Source organism: Erpetoichthys calabaricus, chromosome 1, assembly GCF_900747795.2.
Source record: "Erpetoichthys calabaricus chromosome 1, fErpCal1.3, whole genome shotgun sequence".
Classification (NCBI taxonomy): domain Eukaryota; kingdom Metazoa; phylum Chordata; class Cladistia; order Polypteriformes; family Polypteridae; genus Erpetoichthys; species Erpetoichthys calabaricus.
Window position 1 is genome coordinate 148,417,152 of NC_041394.2, and position 18,427 is coordinate 148,435,578.

The 18,427-nt window shown below is 37.2% G+C and overlaps 1 protein-coding gene across 2 annotated transcripts in view; it reads left to right on the forward strand.

Moving 5' to 3' along the window:
• aebp2 (AE binding protein 2) overlaps positions 1–18,427 on the forward strand; it is a 149,072-nt gene that overhangs the window by 77,189 nt on the left and 53,456 nt on the right. For both annotated transcript variants that reach the window (XR_007936553.1, XM_028807131.2), the window contains exon 5: positions 3,491–3,615. Coding sequence is in view for 1 of the 2 variants with exons in the window: in XM_028807131.2 (XP_028662964.1) it covers positions 3,491–3,615 (125 nt within the window). In the remaining variant the exon portion in view is untranslated. The remainder of the gene's footprint in view (positions 1–3,490; positions 3,616–18,427) is intronic.

Consider the following 18,427-nt stretch of genomic DNA (forward strand, 5'->3'; position numbering starts at 1 on the left):
AACGTATGTTCTAGCTTTGCACATATTTTGAGAGTCATCATAAACCACTCTTCAAGGCATGTTTGCTCTAGGTTTTTTTAAGTTTCTCAACTGACGCTTGGGCGCTACATCTTTTCAGTAGTCCCATGGATTCTCAAGTGAATTGAGATGAGGGCTAAGATTGGAATATTGTAGGAAATTTTCCTTTTTGTTGTTGAGTGAATTTCAAGCTTCTTTAAACCTTGTGTTTGTGACCATTGTCCTGCTAAAAGATGAACTTTGCCTAAACTCCAGTGTTCTTAGCAAAATAAAACAGATTCTTTTTCAGTGTTAGCTTCTTTTTACCACCACCGATTCTTCATACTGTTTTAACCAGATGCCTAAATCATACCGATGAATTTCAGCCTCACAGCATAATGCTAAAATATGATGATTGTTTGAGGTGTGATATTTTTTACATTTGTGTCATGTGCATCTCTTTCAGTTTTGCCCAATAGGCTTTGTCTTGGTCTCCTGTGACTCCAGACCTTTTCTGTCTACTGAAATGGGTTACTCTAATTCATTTGGGCAAACTCCAAACTACTATTTGAGTAACAGCTTCTTTTATTACACATTCCCATATAAGCAAGTATTATGTGGAGTTTTTAATATGGATGACTGCTGCACATTTATTCCAGTTTTAGTTACTAAACTCTGCATTTCCTTGAAACATGATAGTAGGCTTCCTCTAAAGCAGGGGTCCCTAATCCCTGGTCCGTGGCCCACTACCGGGCCGCAGCCATCTGACAGCCGGGCCACGAGAGAACTGCCGGCAACGGAGACTCACTCGGACTTTTCAGAACGCTTGCCGGGCAGGGCTTTGCAGCGGCGCAGAGAGAGGAGAGAGACCGAGGTGAGAGAGTATTACAACAAAGTATTTTAATGGTCCCGACAGTTTCCTCATATGACATGAGTCTATAGAAATCTCGTTAATACGAAGTACATTCGGCAGATACTTTTATTACAACGAAGTGACTTTGAAATGCTTGAATGAATCATCCGCAGAGCAATTAGATCTGTGGTCGCAGCTCAGATGTGCACATTTGCACAACGATCCCCAAACAGAAACATTTTTTAAAAAAATTCTTTCTTTGAAATTTCCTCGTACTGTTTTTTTTTTTTTTTTGCTGTTTTTGTTTTCTGTGGTTTTCAGTGATACATTTTGCTTATTGCTTCTCAATATCTGAAAAACATCCATTGGAATTTAACTCATTGTCGCACTCCTATAGAAACGGCAGACACGAAAAAACGATAACTGTTAATGTTTGTGATGTGCAATCTGTTGGAATGACAAATGCAATGCATATGTCTTTGTTATATGCAAAAAAAGAAGAAAAATCTCAGGTTGCAAACATATGCGAACTGCTTAATAACTTAATAATAATAGAAATGTAATGTAAATTGTGTATAAAACTGCCCTACAAACCCACCCTGAATCCTTAGAATGTCCAAAATACAGTTTGCACTGCAGCTAATGAATTTAGCATCCTGTGTTCCAATATGTGTGAAGTTTGCCTTTTTTGCCATGTCTCAGTTTTTATCCCTGGTTCTTCAGTTTCCATCCAGTATCCCAAAATAATGGGTTACATGATGATTGCCATTTGACAAAGTATTGGTACATATATATGCATGAGAGGTCCTTGCATTGACTGGTAGCCTGGCCAGAGTGGCTTCCACCTGATGCTGATACAATACACTCTGTTCTCCAATGACTCTGAATTGGATTAAGACATTTTGACAGTATTAGTTAGTTTTCCCATCCCACTGATATAAAATTTAGTCAAAATAAAAAAATATTTAATATAATCCGATTAGATAGTGGTCACATGAAGTACAGCATTAATGTGTTTATAAATTCCACATGCCTTATATAGTAGGTAACATATGGGGTATTTATAACAGTAGGTGCAGTGGGCTACTGTTTGGTTTAGCAAAATTGTTTTAAATTTGCCATATTTTATTTGTTCAAGTTATAGTATAACACAAAATCAATATACAAATTCCATAAGTGCTATATTTCATTAGTGTTAATAATAAGTTTACTTGCATGTCTCCCGCAGAATGGTGATAGCTAAGAAGTACTTACAGAAAGCTAGTGAAACATGGGTATGTTTTATATACTGCGATAAAAGCTATTTGCAAATGCTAATTGCAGTTAGACAAAAATGAATAATTTTACTGCTAATTTTTTCCAGTGTTTCATAGATTTCAAAAATACCTTTCCTCTTTTGGTGAGAGAGTAGATTTAAAACAACAATTTCAATTGAAAAGATGTGAGAAAATAGCAATAGATTTTTTTATTAGGGTAAACATCACTTTTAATTTCTTAACTGTGTTGTTTTATTCAGGCCTCCCTCCACAATGAACACAAAAATGCTGGATATTTTATTGACACAATTAAACTAAAATTAAAATTTTCAAACATGGATACAAAAGATTTATTGTAATTTAAAAATAATTTAATTTCATAAATAAAAACAAAGAAAAAGTGAGTATAAGCAATACAATCTATGCAACACAAAGGTTCGTTTTTAAATTATGGCCTAATAATATAGTAGTTGTATTAAAAATTAAACTCCTCTTGAAATTTGCTGGCACATTAGAAGCATATTATAACCTTTATTTTAAGAATTAATCGTCACTACAAAAGAGTATACCTTACTCTGTGGCATAATAAAGCTTAAATGGAAAGTTTACCTAGTATCCCCATGTTGTATTTTGATTTTTCTTTAGTCATATACAATAAGGCACAAGATTGTCATTTTAATAAATAATATAGTTTGTATGTTGCTTTTTAATGATGATTATGTTGCTTGATTTGTTTATAATACTAATGATTGCATTAGTAGCTGTATTTTTTTTTCTTTTTATGCAGGACAATCTGGAATTAGAATGTGGAACACTGATACAGAAATTGCAACTTATCTGCTATAAGCTATTTTCTCTGGCTCTTTTTGTGGATTTAGTTTATTCCTGTGTCGATTTTGCTTACATTTATTCAATACCTTTCATACATTCACCTAACCTGCTGAATTCTATTCTATACAGATCTTTTTTTTAATTCTGATTTCTTGGCAGTTATTTTGTTTCACACAATTTTAAACCATACTGGATATACCATACAACCTACTTAGGAAAATTTTGTTAGACATTGAAGACTGTAAGAATTTTCTGAGATGGTGAGGGTCTTTATGAGTTTTAAAATAATGTGTTCAATCCTGAATGTATGTATTCTGCATGACTGTCAAAAAAATAAATATCTTCATTTCTAGTTCAGTTATTCAAATTATCTTTTTGCCATTACAGTCAGAGTAAGCCCTTACCAATGTTTGGGAAAATTTGACTGTATTTTCACAAAACCTACAAAATATTTCATATTTATTAAATTAAATTAAATTGCATCATTTTTCATACATTTTTGTCTTGTAAATGACAGTCTTATAGCTCTCTTATTATCCTCTTTACTTTACAGCAAGGCCGCATGACTTCTTTGATGCTCAGATAATGGATGCAATTCGGCACCGAGCCATTTGCCTAAACTTGGCAACACACATTGAGAGTCTAGGCAATGGCCATAGTGTTGTTTTCCACAGCACGGTAAGTCAGCATTTCCTTTACTTGCAGTTCTGTGCTTTGAAAATGGGCCAAAAATAGACATTGTTGTCTGCTGTGAAGTTTAGAATAAATATATATGATCAACTAAAGGTTACTTATGTTTTTACAGTCCCTTTCTAATATGTATAAATTGTTGGGGCCTGTCCACATGAGTTTATCATCTACATGTTTTTCTGTGTATTTGTTTTTTGTTCTAAATTTCATGTGATACCACAATAAATGCAATAAAACTTTTAAATCCATCCATCCATTTTCCAACCCACTGAATCCGAACACAGGGTCACGGGGGTCTGCTGGAGCCAATCCCAGCCAACACAGGGCACAAGGCAGGAACCAATCCCGGGCAGGGTGCCAACCCACCGCAGGACACACACAAACACACCCACACACCAAGCACACACTAGGGCCAATTTAGAATCGCCAATCCACCTAACCTGCATGTCTTTGGACTGTGGGAGGAAACTGGAGCGCCCGGAGGAAACCCACGCAGACACGGGGAGAACATGCAAACTCCACGCAGGGAGGACCCGGGAAGCGAACCCGGGCCTCCTAACTGCGAGGCAGCTTCGCTACCACTGCGCCACCGTGCTGCCAACTTTTAAATCCTTATGTAAATTTATGTAAATGTAATTTAATAATGAATATGAATACCTTTATTGTCATTGCACATTCCTTGTACAATGAAATTTGCAGTCCCTAGGATGCACCTGTATGTAGTCATCCAAAAATTCATCATAATTTACACCACAATAAATTTACACAAGATATAAATTAAAAGTTTACACTAAGACTTACTTATAAGACATACAATTCTGAGCTGAACTGAAGTTCAGTTTGGTGATGGCTCTATGAAAAAACTGTTTTTGATCCTTTTAGTGCAGGACTTTAGAGTCCTATAGTGCTTACCTGATGGTAGCAAGGAAAGAGGTGATGGCAGGGGTGAGTTGTATCCTCCCAGATGTTTTTAGCTTTGCAGAGGCAACAAGTCTTGAAGATATCCTCTACTGAGGGCAGAGGAAGTCCAATGATCTTTTAAGCTGTATTAATGACTATCTGTAATGCTCTCCTGTCTCCTGCCATGCTAAAACATTTATGGTAAAATAGCTTTCTGTTTTATTCCCAGGTTGGGTAAAAAATTAATTTACTGTTTTTCTTCTTTCCAGGTTACAGTTTTATTGCTGGCTGATTGAAAGAGTTAACTGATATTTTTCTATTGCATTTCCCTTTTTTCTGCCTTTACATACTATTGTTACTTTCATTACAGCAACGCTGGTTTATGTTAGCTAAATGTCTAATTTTGGCTGTTTGTGCCTATTGCCGTATCTGCCTTTGTAGAGTATTACCAGTCTAAAAGTGCTTCGTCCAATTACTAGGCAGCCTTTCCAAACATAGGTGAAAGTCATCACTCAATATAACCAATTCTCTTGCCTATTTTGTCAAATGAATAGATTTTCTGCTTGCATTTCTTAATCCTTTCTGCAGAAAAAGTATTTATTGATAAATCCAGATATGTGTTAATGAAAACGGTTAGCTATAAATAAAGACAATTTTTTAGCTCCTTTATACATTTGTAAAATACAGAATGTTTTATTTACACTTTTACTAATAGATTAAGGAATTTATGAAGCTAAAGGCTATTGGAAAAATAATAAAATAAAATATTTAATACATTTTTCCAGCTGTTTTCTCTGTATAACCTTTGCCTGTCTAATATAAAATAACACAATCAACAGGAATTAGAAACATGGCAATTGGAAAATAATCAGAACAAAGCTTCTTTTTTTATTCCTTTAATAATTCTTTGTATTTATATAGCGCTTTTCTCACTACACAAAGCGCTCCGCAATTGCAGGTTAAGGGCTTGCTCAAGGCCCCAACAGAGCAGAGTCCCTATTGGCATTTACGGGATTCGAAATACTGGTAGTATGGATATGTTACATAGTTCAGTTTATGACAGAATGCTGTATGCTATTTTGAGCAAAAATGTTTATTAGCACTATAGTAGAGATTAACTGACTCTCAATTGTGTAAAAAAAAACATTTAAAAATGAAAAATTCATTTAAAAAGCAGTACAAATGTGATCATGCTGTGGTGCATAAAATGGAAAGTTGACAGAAAGCAGGCTCTGTCAGTTAAAGAAAGGCACTTAAAGTCATTTTTAAATAATAATGGTCAGTATTCAGCAATGTAAAGTTTGGTATATTATTATGTGTATTTTTATTTACAAGAGAAAATTGGACTGGTTTAAAAGAATTATCTTACCTTTACTTTCACATCTATTAGTATTATTCATATAGTCTGAAATTAAAATCAGTTTAACACCAAACATATCAAATGCAATATTCTGAAAGCATATTATACTAGGACAAACAGAATCTATAAAATCTGTTATGTTTGCCTGTTTTTATATTACATTACGTAAGGAAGATTTTTAAAATCGGTCTAACTTTAAGCAGCACGGAAAATCCCTTCAAATGTCTGGCCAAGCAAGTATCAAATTAACTTGTTTCTCTGTTTTAATTTTTTAACAGATTAAGTGTTAGCAGTACAGTTAAGTTTATCAAAACAAAATCTATAGCACAGTATAAAACATATCTATATTTTTTAAATTTTTATTGAATTTATTAAAAGCATATAACATTTCATACAATCAAGTCAAACTTGACAAAACTAAAATAAAATAAAATCAACCCCCACCCATGACAAAGAGAGGAAAGCCAACAACCAGAGCAAAACTGTTAAAAGTAGTAAAAAGAGAAAGGAGTCCTTTCCCCCAATATAAATGCTTATTCTAAAATGTTATTGATTAGGACCTGCCAGGTTTAAAATAGTTTTGAACAGATCCTCTAAGTGAGAATTTGATTTTTTCAAATTTCAAATAGTATATAGCATCAGTTACCCCCTGACTTAAGAGGTGGGTTAGGATTCTTCCAGTTGAGCATGTCAAGTCTACTTGCTATTAGTGAAGTAGAGGCAATTAAATTGTTTGTCCTTCTCTACTCCCATCTGGGAGTACACCAAGCACAGTTGTTAGTGGATTAGGAGTGATTGTGAAACCAAGGCTGTCTGATAGGCATTTAAAATTTTTCATCCAAAATGATGTTCTTTTGGTACATACCCAAAACATGTGGTCCAGTGAAACTGGGGCTCGATTGCAACATTTGCAGGTTGGATCTTACCCTGAAAAACATCTTGGACAATTTCAAATGAGATAGATGTGCTCGATAAAAGATTTTAAGTTGAATAGCTGAATGTTTTGCACATATGGAGCTAGAGTGAATTCTGTGCGTGGCTGCATTCCACTCTGTTTCTGAAATGTTGAGTAAGAGATCATTTTCCCACTGTACTCTATGATTTTTAAAAGGAAGGGACTTCAAGATGTTTTTATATATTATAGAAATGCTGTGTGAGTCCCCAAGACTGATCAATATCTCTTGTGAAGTAGAAATAGGTGGGAGGTGAGGAAAACTGGACAGATTTCGTTTAGCAAAGTTTCTAATTTGGAGATAGTGGAAAAATTGTGTTGATGGGAGATTCAATTTGGAGTGTAATTGTTCATAGGATGCAAAGACATTGTTTATATACAAATCTTTAAATGATATAATCCCATACATTTTTTAAACATTAAAAACTGTGTAAGTTCGAGAAGGTGGTTATCATGTAGAGGTGCCACAGATAAGATATTCTCTAACTTTAAGTGCTTCCTACATTGGCTCCATATTCTGAGTGAAAAAAATAAATAAATAATAGATAATCATGGGGCCACTACTTTTTTTTAGGAACACCTAGCTTTAAGTGCAAGTAGCTTGCTCCTCCAAATAAGCAATCATGTGTGTGCAGAAAATCTTGCAGGTGCAGGTCAGGAGAGTCCATTAATGTTCACATCAAACACCAGAATTAGGGTGGAAATGTGATTTTAGTAGTTTTGACTATGGCATTATTGTTGGTGCTAGAGGGACTGGTTTGAGTATTTCTGTAACTGTTCGTCTCCTCAGATTTTCACACAAAACAGTCTCTGGCATTTACTCAGAATGGTGCGAAAAACATCTTGTGAATGTCAGTTTTGTGGACAAAAATGCCTTGTTGATGAGAGGTCAGAGGAGAATGGACAGACTTGTTTCAGCTGACAGAAAGGCAACAGTAACTGCGATAAACACTCTGTACAAGTGTGGTGAGCAGAAAAACATCTCAGAATGCATAGCACATTGAACCTTGAGGAAGATGAGCTATACTACTCCACTGATCCAAGAACAGAAGGCTGCTGCTATAGTGGGCACAGGCTAACCAAAACTGGACTTTTGAAAACTGGACCAACGTAGCCTGATCTGATGAATCTTAGTTTCTGCAGAGTCGCACAGATAGTAGGATCAGAATTTGGAGTCAACAGCATGAATCCATACATAGAATATGAATCCATACACACACCTGCCTTGTGTCAATTGTCCAGTGATGAGATTATATGCACTATTCTTTTTTATTAGTTGCGATAAACAGAAAAGTTCAAGTGAACAACAGTTCTGTGGGCAAAAACACCATAATTATTGAGAAGTCAGAAGAAAATGGCCACACTCTTTTACAACAAAGGCCACATGACCTATTTGACCTTCAGAATATTAATGTATTTTGGCACCATGCTATTTTCCTTAAAGATAGTTGCTATATTAAGCCAGACATATTGAACACTGTAATAGATGGACTACAGCAATAGCGGACAACCACATCAGGTTCTTCTTACAGAAGAAAAGGTAGACGATGCCACAGTTGTCACCTGGATGACTGACAATTGGAAAAATTTTGTCTCACCTGCTGAATGTCCGTTATAGTCATTTACCTGTTATATATTGATGATTGATCAGAATTTAGAATAAACAGCATGAGCACATAGACCCACCTTATGTCAATGATACAGGCTGGTGGCGGCAGTAATATAGTGTGGGTAATGTGTTCTTGACACACATTGAGACTCTTAATACCAGCTAAATATCATTTGAATGTAAACATTGTTGTGGCCACTATCTAAACCTTTTTATAAATGGAAACTTAAAAACAGGTGAATGTGCCATGTCACAAACAATCAACATCTCAAGATGGTATGGTCAACATGAAAGTGACTTCACTCTACTACATAGGTCTACACTGTCATAAGAAGTCAATCTAATACAGTTGAACACCTTTGGGAGGAAGTGGAATGGGAAGTTCACAGCATGAAAAGGTGGCTGAAAAATCTGTAGGATCTACAGTGTCAGCATAGAGCAGAATCAGTAAGAAATGTCTCCTTTTTGAATCCATGACTTGAGTAAATCACACTGCTCTGGAGGCAAAAAAGTGTTGCACCCTATGCCAGATACTTGCTCCCAATACAATTAATTTTGAGCCTTGTTTTTATGGATCTAATTATCAAAACTTGCACGTTCCTGCAAAGTGTGTGAAGTAGACTGCTAGAACCTCACTTTCTCACCAAGTAACAGTTAATGTGTGGGCCATCTGCATATATCTTGCTGAACTCTGAATTTGAAAACGTACCTGAACAGACTAGTGGTGAAGAAACAGTATGTGAAGAGTGTTTTGGAGGTGAAGAGAGTGTCAATTGGAGGTGTGATGATGAATGTTGTTAGTTGAGTTAGCAAGTTGAGTGTGCGATGGATGAGAAAGATGATTGTTGGAGTGAGTTGGATGAAGCGATGAACAGTGTACCCAAGGGACAGAAAGTGGTGATTGGAGCAGATTTTAATGGACATGTTGGTGAAGGGAACAGAGGAGATGAGAAGGTGATGGGTAGGTACGGTGTCAAGGAGAGGAGTGAAGAAGGTCAGATGATAGTGGATTTTGCCAAAAGGATGGACTTGGCTGTGGTGAATACATATTTTAAGAAGAGGGAAGAACATAGGGTGACGTACAAGAATGGAGGAAGATGCACACAGGTAGATTACATCCTATGCAGAAGAGTCAATCTCAAGGAGATTGAAGACTGCAAAGTGGTGGCATGAGAAAGTGTAGTTAGACAGCATAGGATGGTGGTCAGTAGGATGACGTTGGAGATCAAGAAGAGGAAGAGAGTGAGGGTAGAGCCAAGGATCAAATTGTGGAAGTTGAAAAAGGAAGACTGCAAGGTGAAGTTTAGGGAGGAGGTAAGACAGGCACCGGCTGACAGTGAAAAGTTACCAGACAGTTGGGCAACTACAGCAGATGCAGTAATGGTGACAGCAAGAAGGGTGCTTGGTGTGACATCTGGACAGAGGAAGGTGGAAAAGGAAATCTGGTGGTGGAATGTGGAAGTACAGGAGAGTATACAGAGGAAGAGGATGGCAGAGATGAAGTGGGATAGTCAGAGAGATGCAGAAAGTAGACAAGAGTACAAGGAGATAAGGTGCAAGGTGAAGAGAGAGGTGGCGAAGGCTAAAGAAAAGCTGTATGATGACTAAGGAGGGAGAAAAGGATCTGTACAGATTGGTTAGACAGAGGGACCGAGATGGGAAAGATGTGCAGCAGGTTAGGGTAATAAAGGATAAATTTGGAAACATACTTACAAGTGATTAGAGTGTGTTGAGCAGATGGAAATACTACTTTGAGAGGCTGATGAATGAAGAGAACGAGAGAGAGAGAAGGCTGGATGATGTGGAGATAGTGAATCAGGAAGTGCAATGGATTAGCAAGGAGGAAGTTATGACAGCTATGAACAGGATGAAAAATGGAAAGGCCGTTGGTCCAGATGACCTACCTGTGGAAGCATGGAGTTGTTTAGGAGAGAGGACAGTGGAGTCTTTAACCAGATTGTTTGTTTAATGGAATCTTGGAAAGTGAGAGGATGCCTGCAGAGTGGACTGGTGCCAATATTTAAGAATAAGGGGGATGTGCAGAATTGTAGTAACTACAGGGGGATAAAATTGATGAGCCACAGCATGAAGTTTTTGGGAAAGAGTAGTGGAAGCTAGGTTAAGAAGTGAGGTGATGATAAGTGAGCAGCAGTATGGTTTCATGCCAAGAAAGAGCACTACAGATGTGATGTTTGTTCTGAGGATGTTGATGGAGAAGTATAGAGAAGGCCAGAAGGAGTTGCATTGCATCTTTGTGGACCTGGAGAAAGCATATGACAGGGTGCCTCGAGAGGAGCTCTGGTATTGTATGAGGAAATCGGGAGTGGCAGAGAAGTACGTAAGAGTTGTACAGGATATGTACGAGGGAAGTGTGACAGATGGATTCAAGGTGGAGGTGGGATTACATCAGGGATTGGCTCTCAGCCCTTTCTTATTTGGAATGGTGATGGACTGGTTGGCAGACAAGATTTGACAGGAGTCCCCATGGACTATGATGTTTGCTGATGACATTGTGATCTGTAGCGATAGTAGGGAGGAGCAGGTTGAGGAGACCCTGGAGAGGTGGACATATGTTCTGGAGAGGAGAGGAATGAAGGTCAGTGGGAACAAGTCAGAATACATGTGTGTAAATCAGAGGGAGGTCAGTGGAATGGTGAGGATGCAGTGAGTAGAGTTGTCGAATTTGAATGAGTTTAAATACTTGGGATCAACAGTACAGTGTAATGGGGATTGTGGAAGACAGGTGAAAAAGACAGTGCAGGCAGGGTGGAATGGGCGGAGAAGAGTGTCAGGAGTAATTTCTGACAGACAGGTATCAGCAAGAGTGAAAGGGAAGGTCTACAGGACGTTAATTGAGACCAGCATTGGCTCAAATCAAAGGTGATGAAAAAATAATAATAAAAAAAAAAAACAATTCTACATCTTTCTCCTTCTCACAAAAAAAATCAAGAGGACACAAACAATTACCAAAATCAAAAGTGAAAAAATGTCACATGTACAAAACTACAAAATAAAACTCAGTGGAAAAATCACACACCCCTCCAACGTCGGGGAGCTTCCTGAAGTTACTTTCATTTTCACTCCGTGGCTTATGTACCTCTTTTTACCAGCTGGTTACCTTGCCACAACACCTATGGACTTCTTCAAACATACTTCCCTGGCAAGGCACAAAGCACCACTGGAATGTTGGCATGCCGGCGGTCAAGTTACCAAATTGGGGACAGGCCGTCTCATTTGAACTGAGGCGCCAGCAGCATCTCCACCTTCAGCATGCCCTCCATACCACTACCACAGCCATTTCACCTGGAGCCTCCAAACCTATCATGCAGGAAAGTGCACTGCTTATAACCAACTATTGAAAAAAAAAAGAAATAAGGTATAGTTTGTTGTATTTGCTTTGCAAAACTTTCTCGTGATACAAACAAATAAAGTTCACAGTTCACTTGAAACACATTGCAGTGTAGTGTGTTATTAAGGAATTAACTAGAGCCATACTGATCAGAGATTTTTACGACTGATATCAATTGCGATAAAAAAAGTCTGTGAGTTCCGATAACTGATATAAGTGGCAGATTAATAGCAATCCCCCGGCACAAAAAAAGGTCAAGTACAAAAAATATTAAATATACATTTTATAAACAAAATGAGCATTCAAATTAAATTGTTTTAATGATGTACAAAAAAGTGTCAAATTAACAATTTTTCAGAAAGATAATAGCCTTAGTCTTTACTACATTTACCTTGAGGATTTTCACTTCCAAACTAGCTTTCCATTTCGGTAACCTCTCCTTCAATTATGGTTCTGTTTTTGCCATCAGTACAAAATCTTCAGCATACATCAGTCATTCTTGATAATGAGATTTAGTGGATAAGTATTTAAGATGTAAAATTTTGAATGTTAGACCTTGTAACACTAGATGGCACTATACCAGCGCTTATTAACCCAACACACAGACACTGACCACACGTTTTAAAAGCATCAAGAAGCTGTTTTTATTTCTTCTTTGTGTATAGTGCTCCTCAAGCACCACTGACACCAATAAATAGGCAAATAAATACACTAATAATTACAATTCTCTCCTCTACACCTCCCAGCAAGCTCTCTCCTCTACCTCCCAACTCCGGCTCACTTGCTGGGTATCCAACAGTCCTTTAAATAGTCCTTGACTCGGAAGTGCTTCAACTCTTCCGTCCATGTGACTTGCCAGCATTTCCGGGTCAGACTGAGAATTAAAGTTCTTTCATCAGCCCAGAAGTACTTCAGGGCTCCCATCCACTTGACTTCCTAGTACTTGCAGGCTATGGATGAGGCATGGCTCTTCTAGTCCTCTCACAGCTACTCCTGGTGGCACCCACGGTACCCAACAGGGCTGAGCAACCAAATTCCAACTCCCAAAATGCCCTGTGGGAATCCGGGGCACCATTGCACTCCAAGGGAGCTGCCATTTAGCGTTTTGGGGGAGGCAGTGTCCTTGAAAATCTGCCTACCCCCATCCTTCCATCGCAGGGGCATCCCAGCCGGGTTGAGCAACCTGAACTAACTCTTTAAACTCTGTCCCTTTTTCCTGTAGTCACCAGCACACACTAATGTTACACACATTTAAAAAAATAAAACTGTTAAGAAATCATGTTTTTTTTCAAACCGCTATACTTAAAAGTTTGATAGTTCTACATCAAAAAAGTGTGTTTCATGTGTCTGTTTTTCTATCTGGCCATAATTCTGGCATAAAGATAGCCAAATTAGTGTGTCTCAGTCGGGAGCCCCTCTTTGCTACTATATAACTTAAGTCAGCATCAATTTGACAGGTAGGAAGTGGAGTGCTTCAGCTCAATCATTGCCAATCGTTCTTTCCTATGCCTCATGTATTAAAAAACCAGAAGCATGGAGAGTGTGCCTTTGTTTACAAAATTCCACTGTAACAGAAAAATGGATAATGGAGCTGCTTCACACATATGCAGCAGCTTTTTGAGAAAAATTACGTCTATAAGAAAATAAAATCCCTATGATTGAGCTATGAAACTTTGAACATTATAATAGACAACAGTGAAAGTAATGGATCTGATGGAAAGACTCACAACATTGTGTTTTGTGTGTATATACTCTTCCAGTATAATAGTGACTAGCAAAATACCCACGCTTCGCAGCGGAGAAGTAGTGTGTTAAAGAGGTTATGTAAACATATATATACATAAACATAGTGTATATACATAAATATATACATATACACATCCACATATATATACATATATCAACATATATATACACATACATATATATATATAATAAAGAGCACTTACAATAACATAGAAATCAATATAAACAACATTAACATCATTATCATTTGAGAATATGAAGTAATATATAAGAAGCACATTGCATATAAATATAAATTATTAAACATTAAAATGTTCTTCTATAAAACAGTACCGTGGCTATTAGTTTGTCTGTCCAGGATTTTAAATGAGCTGTAGCTCGCAAACCGTTTCACCTATTGACTTGAAATTTGGTACACAGATACTACGTCACGTCTACTATTCGCTTTCCCACACATATGAACACATATATATATATATATATATATATATATATACACACACATACATATACACACACATACACATATATACATATACATACATAGTGCGTTGCAACACGGGCTGTGATTGTTACATGGGAGGGAGACGACAAATCACAGCTTCCCGCTTTGTAATCGGGCTTGTGATTGCTGCTTTGACGGATGTCCAGATCCCACAGTATTTCCCCTTAGGAGAGGCGTTAGGCAAGTGTAATTGAATAGCGGTGGTGCAAGTTATTACTCTTTTTATCTTTATTTTATTTTATTGTAGAATCAACTCACAGCTGCGCGCACCAGTGCATGCGTGGCGGATGCGTACGGCTGACGTTTTCATTGTCTACCACCTTCGCTAATCATTCTTGAGGCAGATTGAAGACTTAAGTGCCAGCTTAACTGAAAAATTAAAGAAAACATACTAAGTTTTAAAAGAAACCAGTTTTAACGGGAAAAGATGCCGACGAAAGAAGAGAAGCAGCGGGACGCTAGGGTCAAGAGCTGCTCATTAAGCAGCAAGCGCATCAACCTCTGAGCAAACGAATGGTAAACGTACAGAGAAAGAGGATAAATACTATGAATGGTCATGTCAAGTGTATTCACTCCACGTTATCGTGGAGTGCGCTGTTACTGGTATTTTGATAAAAGAATCTGAATAACATATAAGAATCGTATAAATTATTAAACAGTAAAACATTAACATTTAAGAAGTAAAGATACATTGAGTACTACTGTAGTGCTTTCGGGTATAGTACATTTTTTGTTTGCCCATTACATGCATAAATGTATAAATTTTTTGGTGTACCTACCCAAGAACACGCGACATGACCCGGCAGTTAAAAATTTATCGCTCCAGCAATTTTAACTCTGTTACAAAGTCATCTAATATGGTATTGCAAACGGCAGCGGGAGCGTTTCTATAAACTCAATTTAAACTTACTGTTTACACCGTGCTTTGAAGATGCATAGTATGCGACACGTGTTTCGCCGTAATTGTGGGCTCATCAGGAGTACACAGTCACTGCACTCCCTTACGGGAATCGATCCTCGGACGTAGAGGCAAAGCCCCTAACGTTGTGCCACGGCGTGAGGTTCGTTCATTTGACAGCATGTAGATCGGGGTAATTACATTGCAGGCATTCGTAGTCTGATTCACAATGTGATTGTATGGGTGGTTACCTACCAGGTAACGCTTGTGGTTGGTGAGCAAGTCGGCTAACTTCTGCCACGGTGCCCTCTTTCAGTTGCGAGAAGCAGATCATACAATGGTTGAAATAGTTTAATATATATAGCAAAATCACCGCGCTTCGCAGGGGCGAATATGGTATTGCAAACGGCAGCGTTTCTATAAACTTAAAGTTACGGTTTATACCGTGCCTTGTTTCATATTCTTTTCCTACCTTATCAATTGTGTAATGTGTTTTTTGAACAGGTTTGATTAATGCAAGTGATCACTCCTGCTGCGTTCAGTCACTTCACGTGAGCCACTCTCGTGTGATGTTGCGATGTCCACGGGTTTATTTAATGTTAGCTAAGACCCGGCAGTTAAAAGTTTCTCGCTACAGCAATTTTAACTCTGTTACAAAGTGATGCAAACTGTCGTTTATACCTCGTGTCTTCTCATTAAACTTGTATCTCGCGAATATGGCATTGCAAACGGCAGCGGGAGCGTTTCTATAAAGTTAAGGTTACGGTTTACACCGTGCTTTTTTATACCTCGTGTCTTCTCATTAAACTTGTATCTCGCGAATATGGTATTGCAAACGGCAGCGGGAGCGTTTCTATAAAGTTAATTTAGACTTACGGTTTACACCGTGCTTTTTTATACCTCGTGTCTTATGAAGATGCTTGTATGCGTCACTCACTCGCTTCTTATTGTTTCGCTGCCTTGTCAATTGTGTAATGAATGTTTTCTTCTGCGCTCTTTGGGGCTCCTCCTTCTTTTCTACGTACTGAGTTCACAGTCAGTTCACGTGATTACGTGGGAGGCGTGATGACGCGACACGCAACTCAGTCTCCTACGGCCATCTTGCTGCCTACCATTACAGTATATGGACAAAAAAGAGGTTCCAGTTATGACCATTACGCGTATAATTTTGAAATGAAAACTGCCTAACTTTTGTAAGTAAGCTGTAAGGAATGAGCCTGCCAAATTTCAGCCTTCCACCTACACGGGAAGTTGGAGAATTAGTGATGAGTCAGTCAGTCAGTCAGTCAGTGAGTGAGTCAGTCAGTCAGTCAGTGAGGGCTTTGCCTTTTATTATTATAGATTCTTGAGCTTATACCACTACAAAAGAACATTATAAATAATGATAATGATGGTGTTATATTTTAGAAAGTGATTATTTTTTCTAAAGAAAGTTTTGAATTTTGCAATTGTTTGTGCTATAATTTGGTCACAGTATTAATTACTTCTCTTGATATGTACTTACCGAAATAACAAGATTTAACCTTCACTTTCACATGTAGAAAATATACTTTTCAGTAAGGCGTATTCATGATATGGTGATTTATTTAAAAACAGAAAATGCAGTGTAAAAATGTATTTTTACTGCTTCAAAATTTGGTTGCTTGCATTTGATAATTTTCTTTCATGCAGTTGTTCCCAGTCATCTGAACATTCATTCTGTGCTGTCTTTATAGGGTTTGGAAGTATGTTCCAACACTTATGACAAGAAAGTAACATTCAAAGTGCACTTTTTAATAAAACGAAGTTAGAGTGTGTTTGTTTATTGTGCTATAATTACCTTTCACAACATAGTTCCTTTACCAGATGTATACATTCTGAAACAGAAATGCTTGATTTTCATTTGGGCATCTAGAACTTGTGCTTTCAGTAAAACATGTTCATAATGTAGTCATTTATTTGAATGCTACAAAAGCTGAAAAAAATAATCTTTTTTTTTTTTCCTAGTTGAAAATCATAAAACTACACGTTAGCCGTTGCTGTTATTGTGTATCATTTAAACAGTTTTTTTTTTTGGTTAAAACCTGATTAAATTTTGGAACTTACTCTGCAGTCATTTATATGCAAAACATAATTTATTCTCTAGATGTAAATATTCATAAAGAGTAACGTCTGCCCTACATTTTGATGTTTTGAATGTGTATATTAAGTATGAAGAACTATTAGCCAGTTAAATTACATTAGCTGAAAACTGCCTAATTTTAGGCTGTGTTTAAAGGGATAATGCCACATTCATACATATACTTGGGTCTCTAAAGCTGAGTACAAGAGATTGTTGGCTTTCCATGTCCATTGTAATTAAATTTTACTACCTTTTCTGCCATTAAAACTGAATCAAGGCAATCACCGGTGACCCACGAAATTTAGCAATTTTTCAATTACCAGTTGTTTTCCTATGCCCGGTTCATCTGTTCTAGGAAGAAGTATTATTCTTAGACATTTTTTATGATGGAATTCCTGAAGAAAGCATTCAGCTGCATGAATAAAGTCAAGGCTCCTTACCTTGATATCCAAGCTTCTATGAATATGTTTGGAATAAACTTATTTATCCTGTTTTCTTTTTTCAAATGCTTAATATCACTGTTTTCTCACACCAGTGACACTTTAGCACTTGCACTATAATCACCAAGTTGCAATTGAACACCTGGTACAGATTCAGAATTTTAAACTGCTGTCACTTATGAACTCCAGTGCTAAACTTAAGACTAAGGTTTTAGAGTACCATCTTCATTGGGCAATTCAGTTGGATTGAGCTGCATTTATACATTGCTAGCTAGTGTTCCTTCTTTACCATTTTTACAGTTGCTTATGCTTGGTACAAAAAAGATGTTTGGTTTTCTGAACTGGTTATTTCTCAAACAGGTTCTAGACAAGGTTTGGTTTGCAACTCTGAGCTTTTGAAAACAATTACATTGTCATATTTTACTCCCTTTGAACTGGTGGAGTAATTTGGACATCTTCTACCCCTTTACTGATAGGAGATCCAGTCAGGATGGTTTCTCTTCTTTATTTTATTTCTTGATCTATTGACAGCCCGTACATCACCCATTTCTCTTCTCAAGAAGTTCCACATAGCATTTTCTTGTTTCTTTGTTGGTGAAGGAACTGCTTTAGTATCTGGTAAATCCTCATAATAGTCTTTCCCATGTGCTGTCTCTCTTAAGCACTTTTTACACCGTTCCTGGCAATAAAATTATTGACTAAAGTTTTGACTACTACCTCACAGTTACCCTGCTCAGTTTACTGTCTTCTTGAATACTCTCCCTATTAACTGGGCATTGCTACTTCATAAATAAGATTGCCACTTCTAATTTATGTTGTGCTCATGTGAATATAAAAGCTTCAGTTCAAGCATGTTGTAATATTATACTTTTTCGGTTAGAGGGTAAATCTAGATGGATAGCTCCTAAACAATTAGAATTTTTACATTCAAAGGATAGAA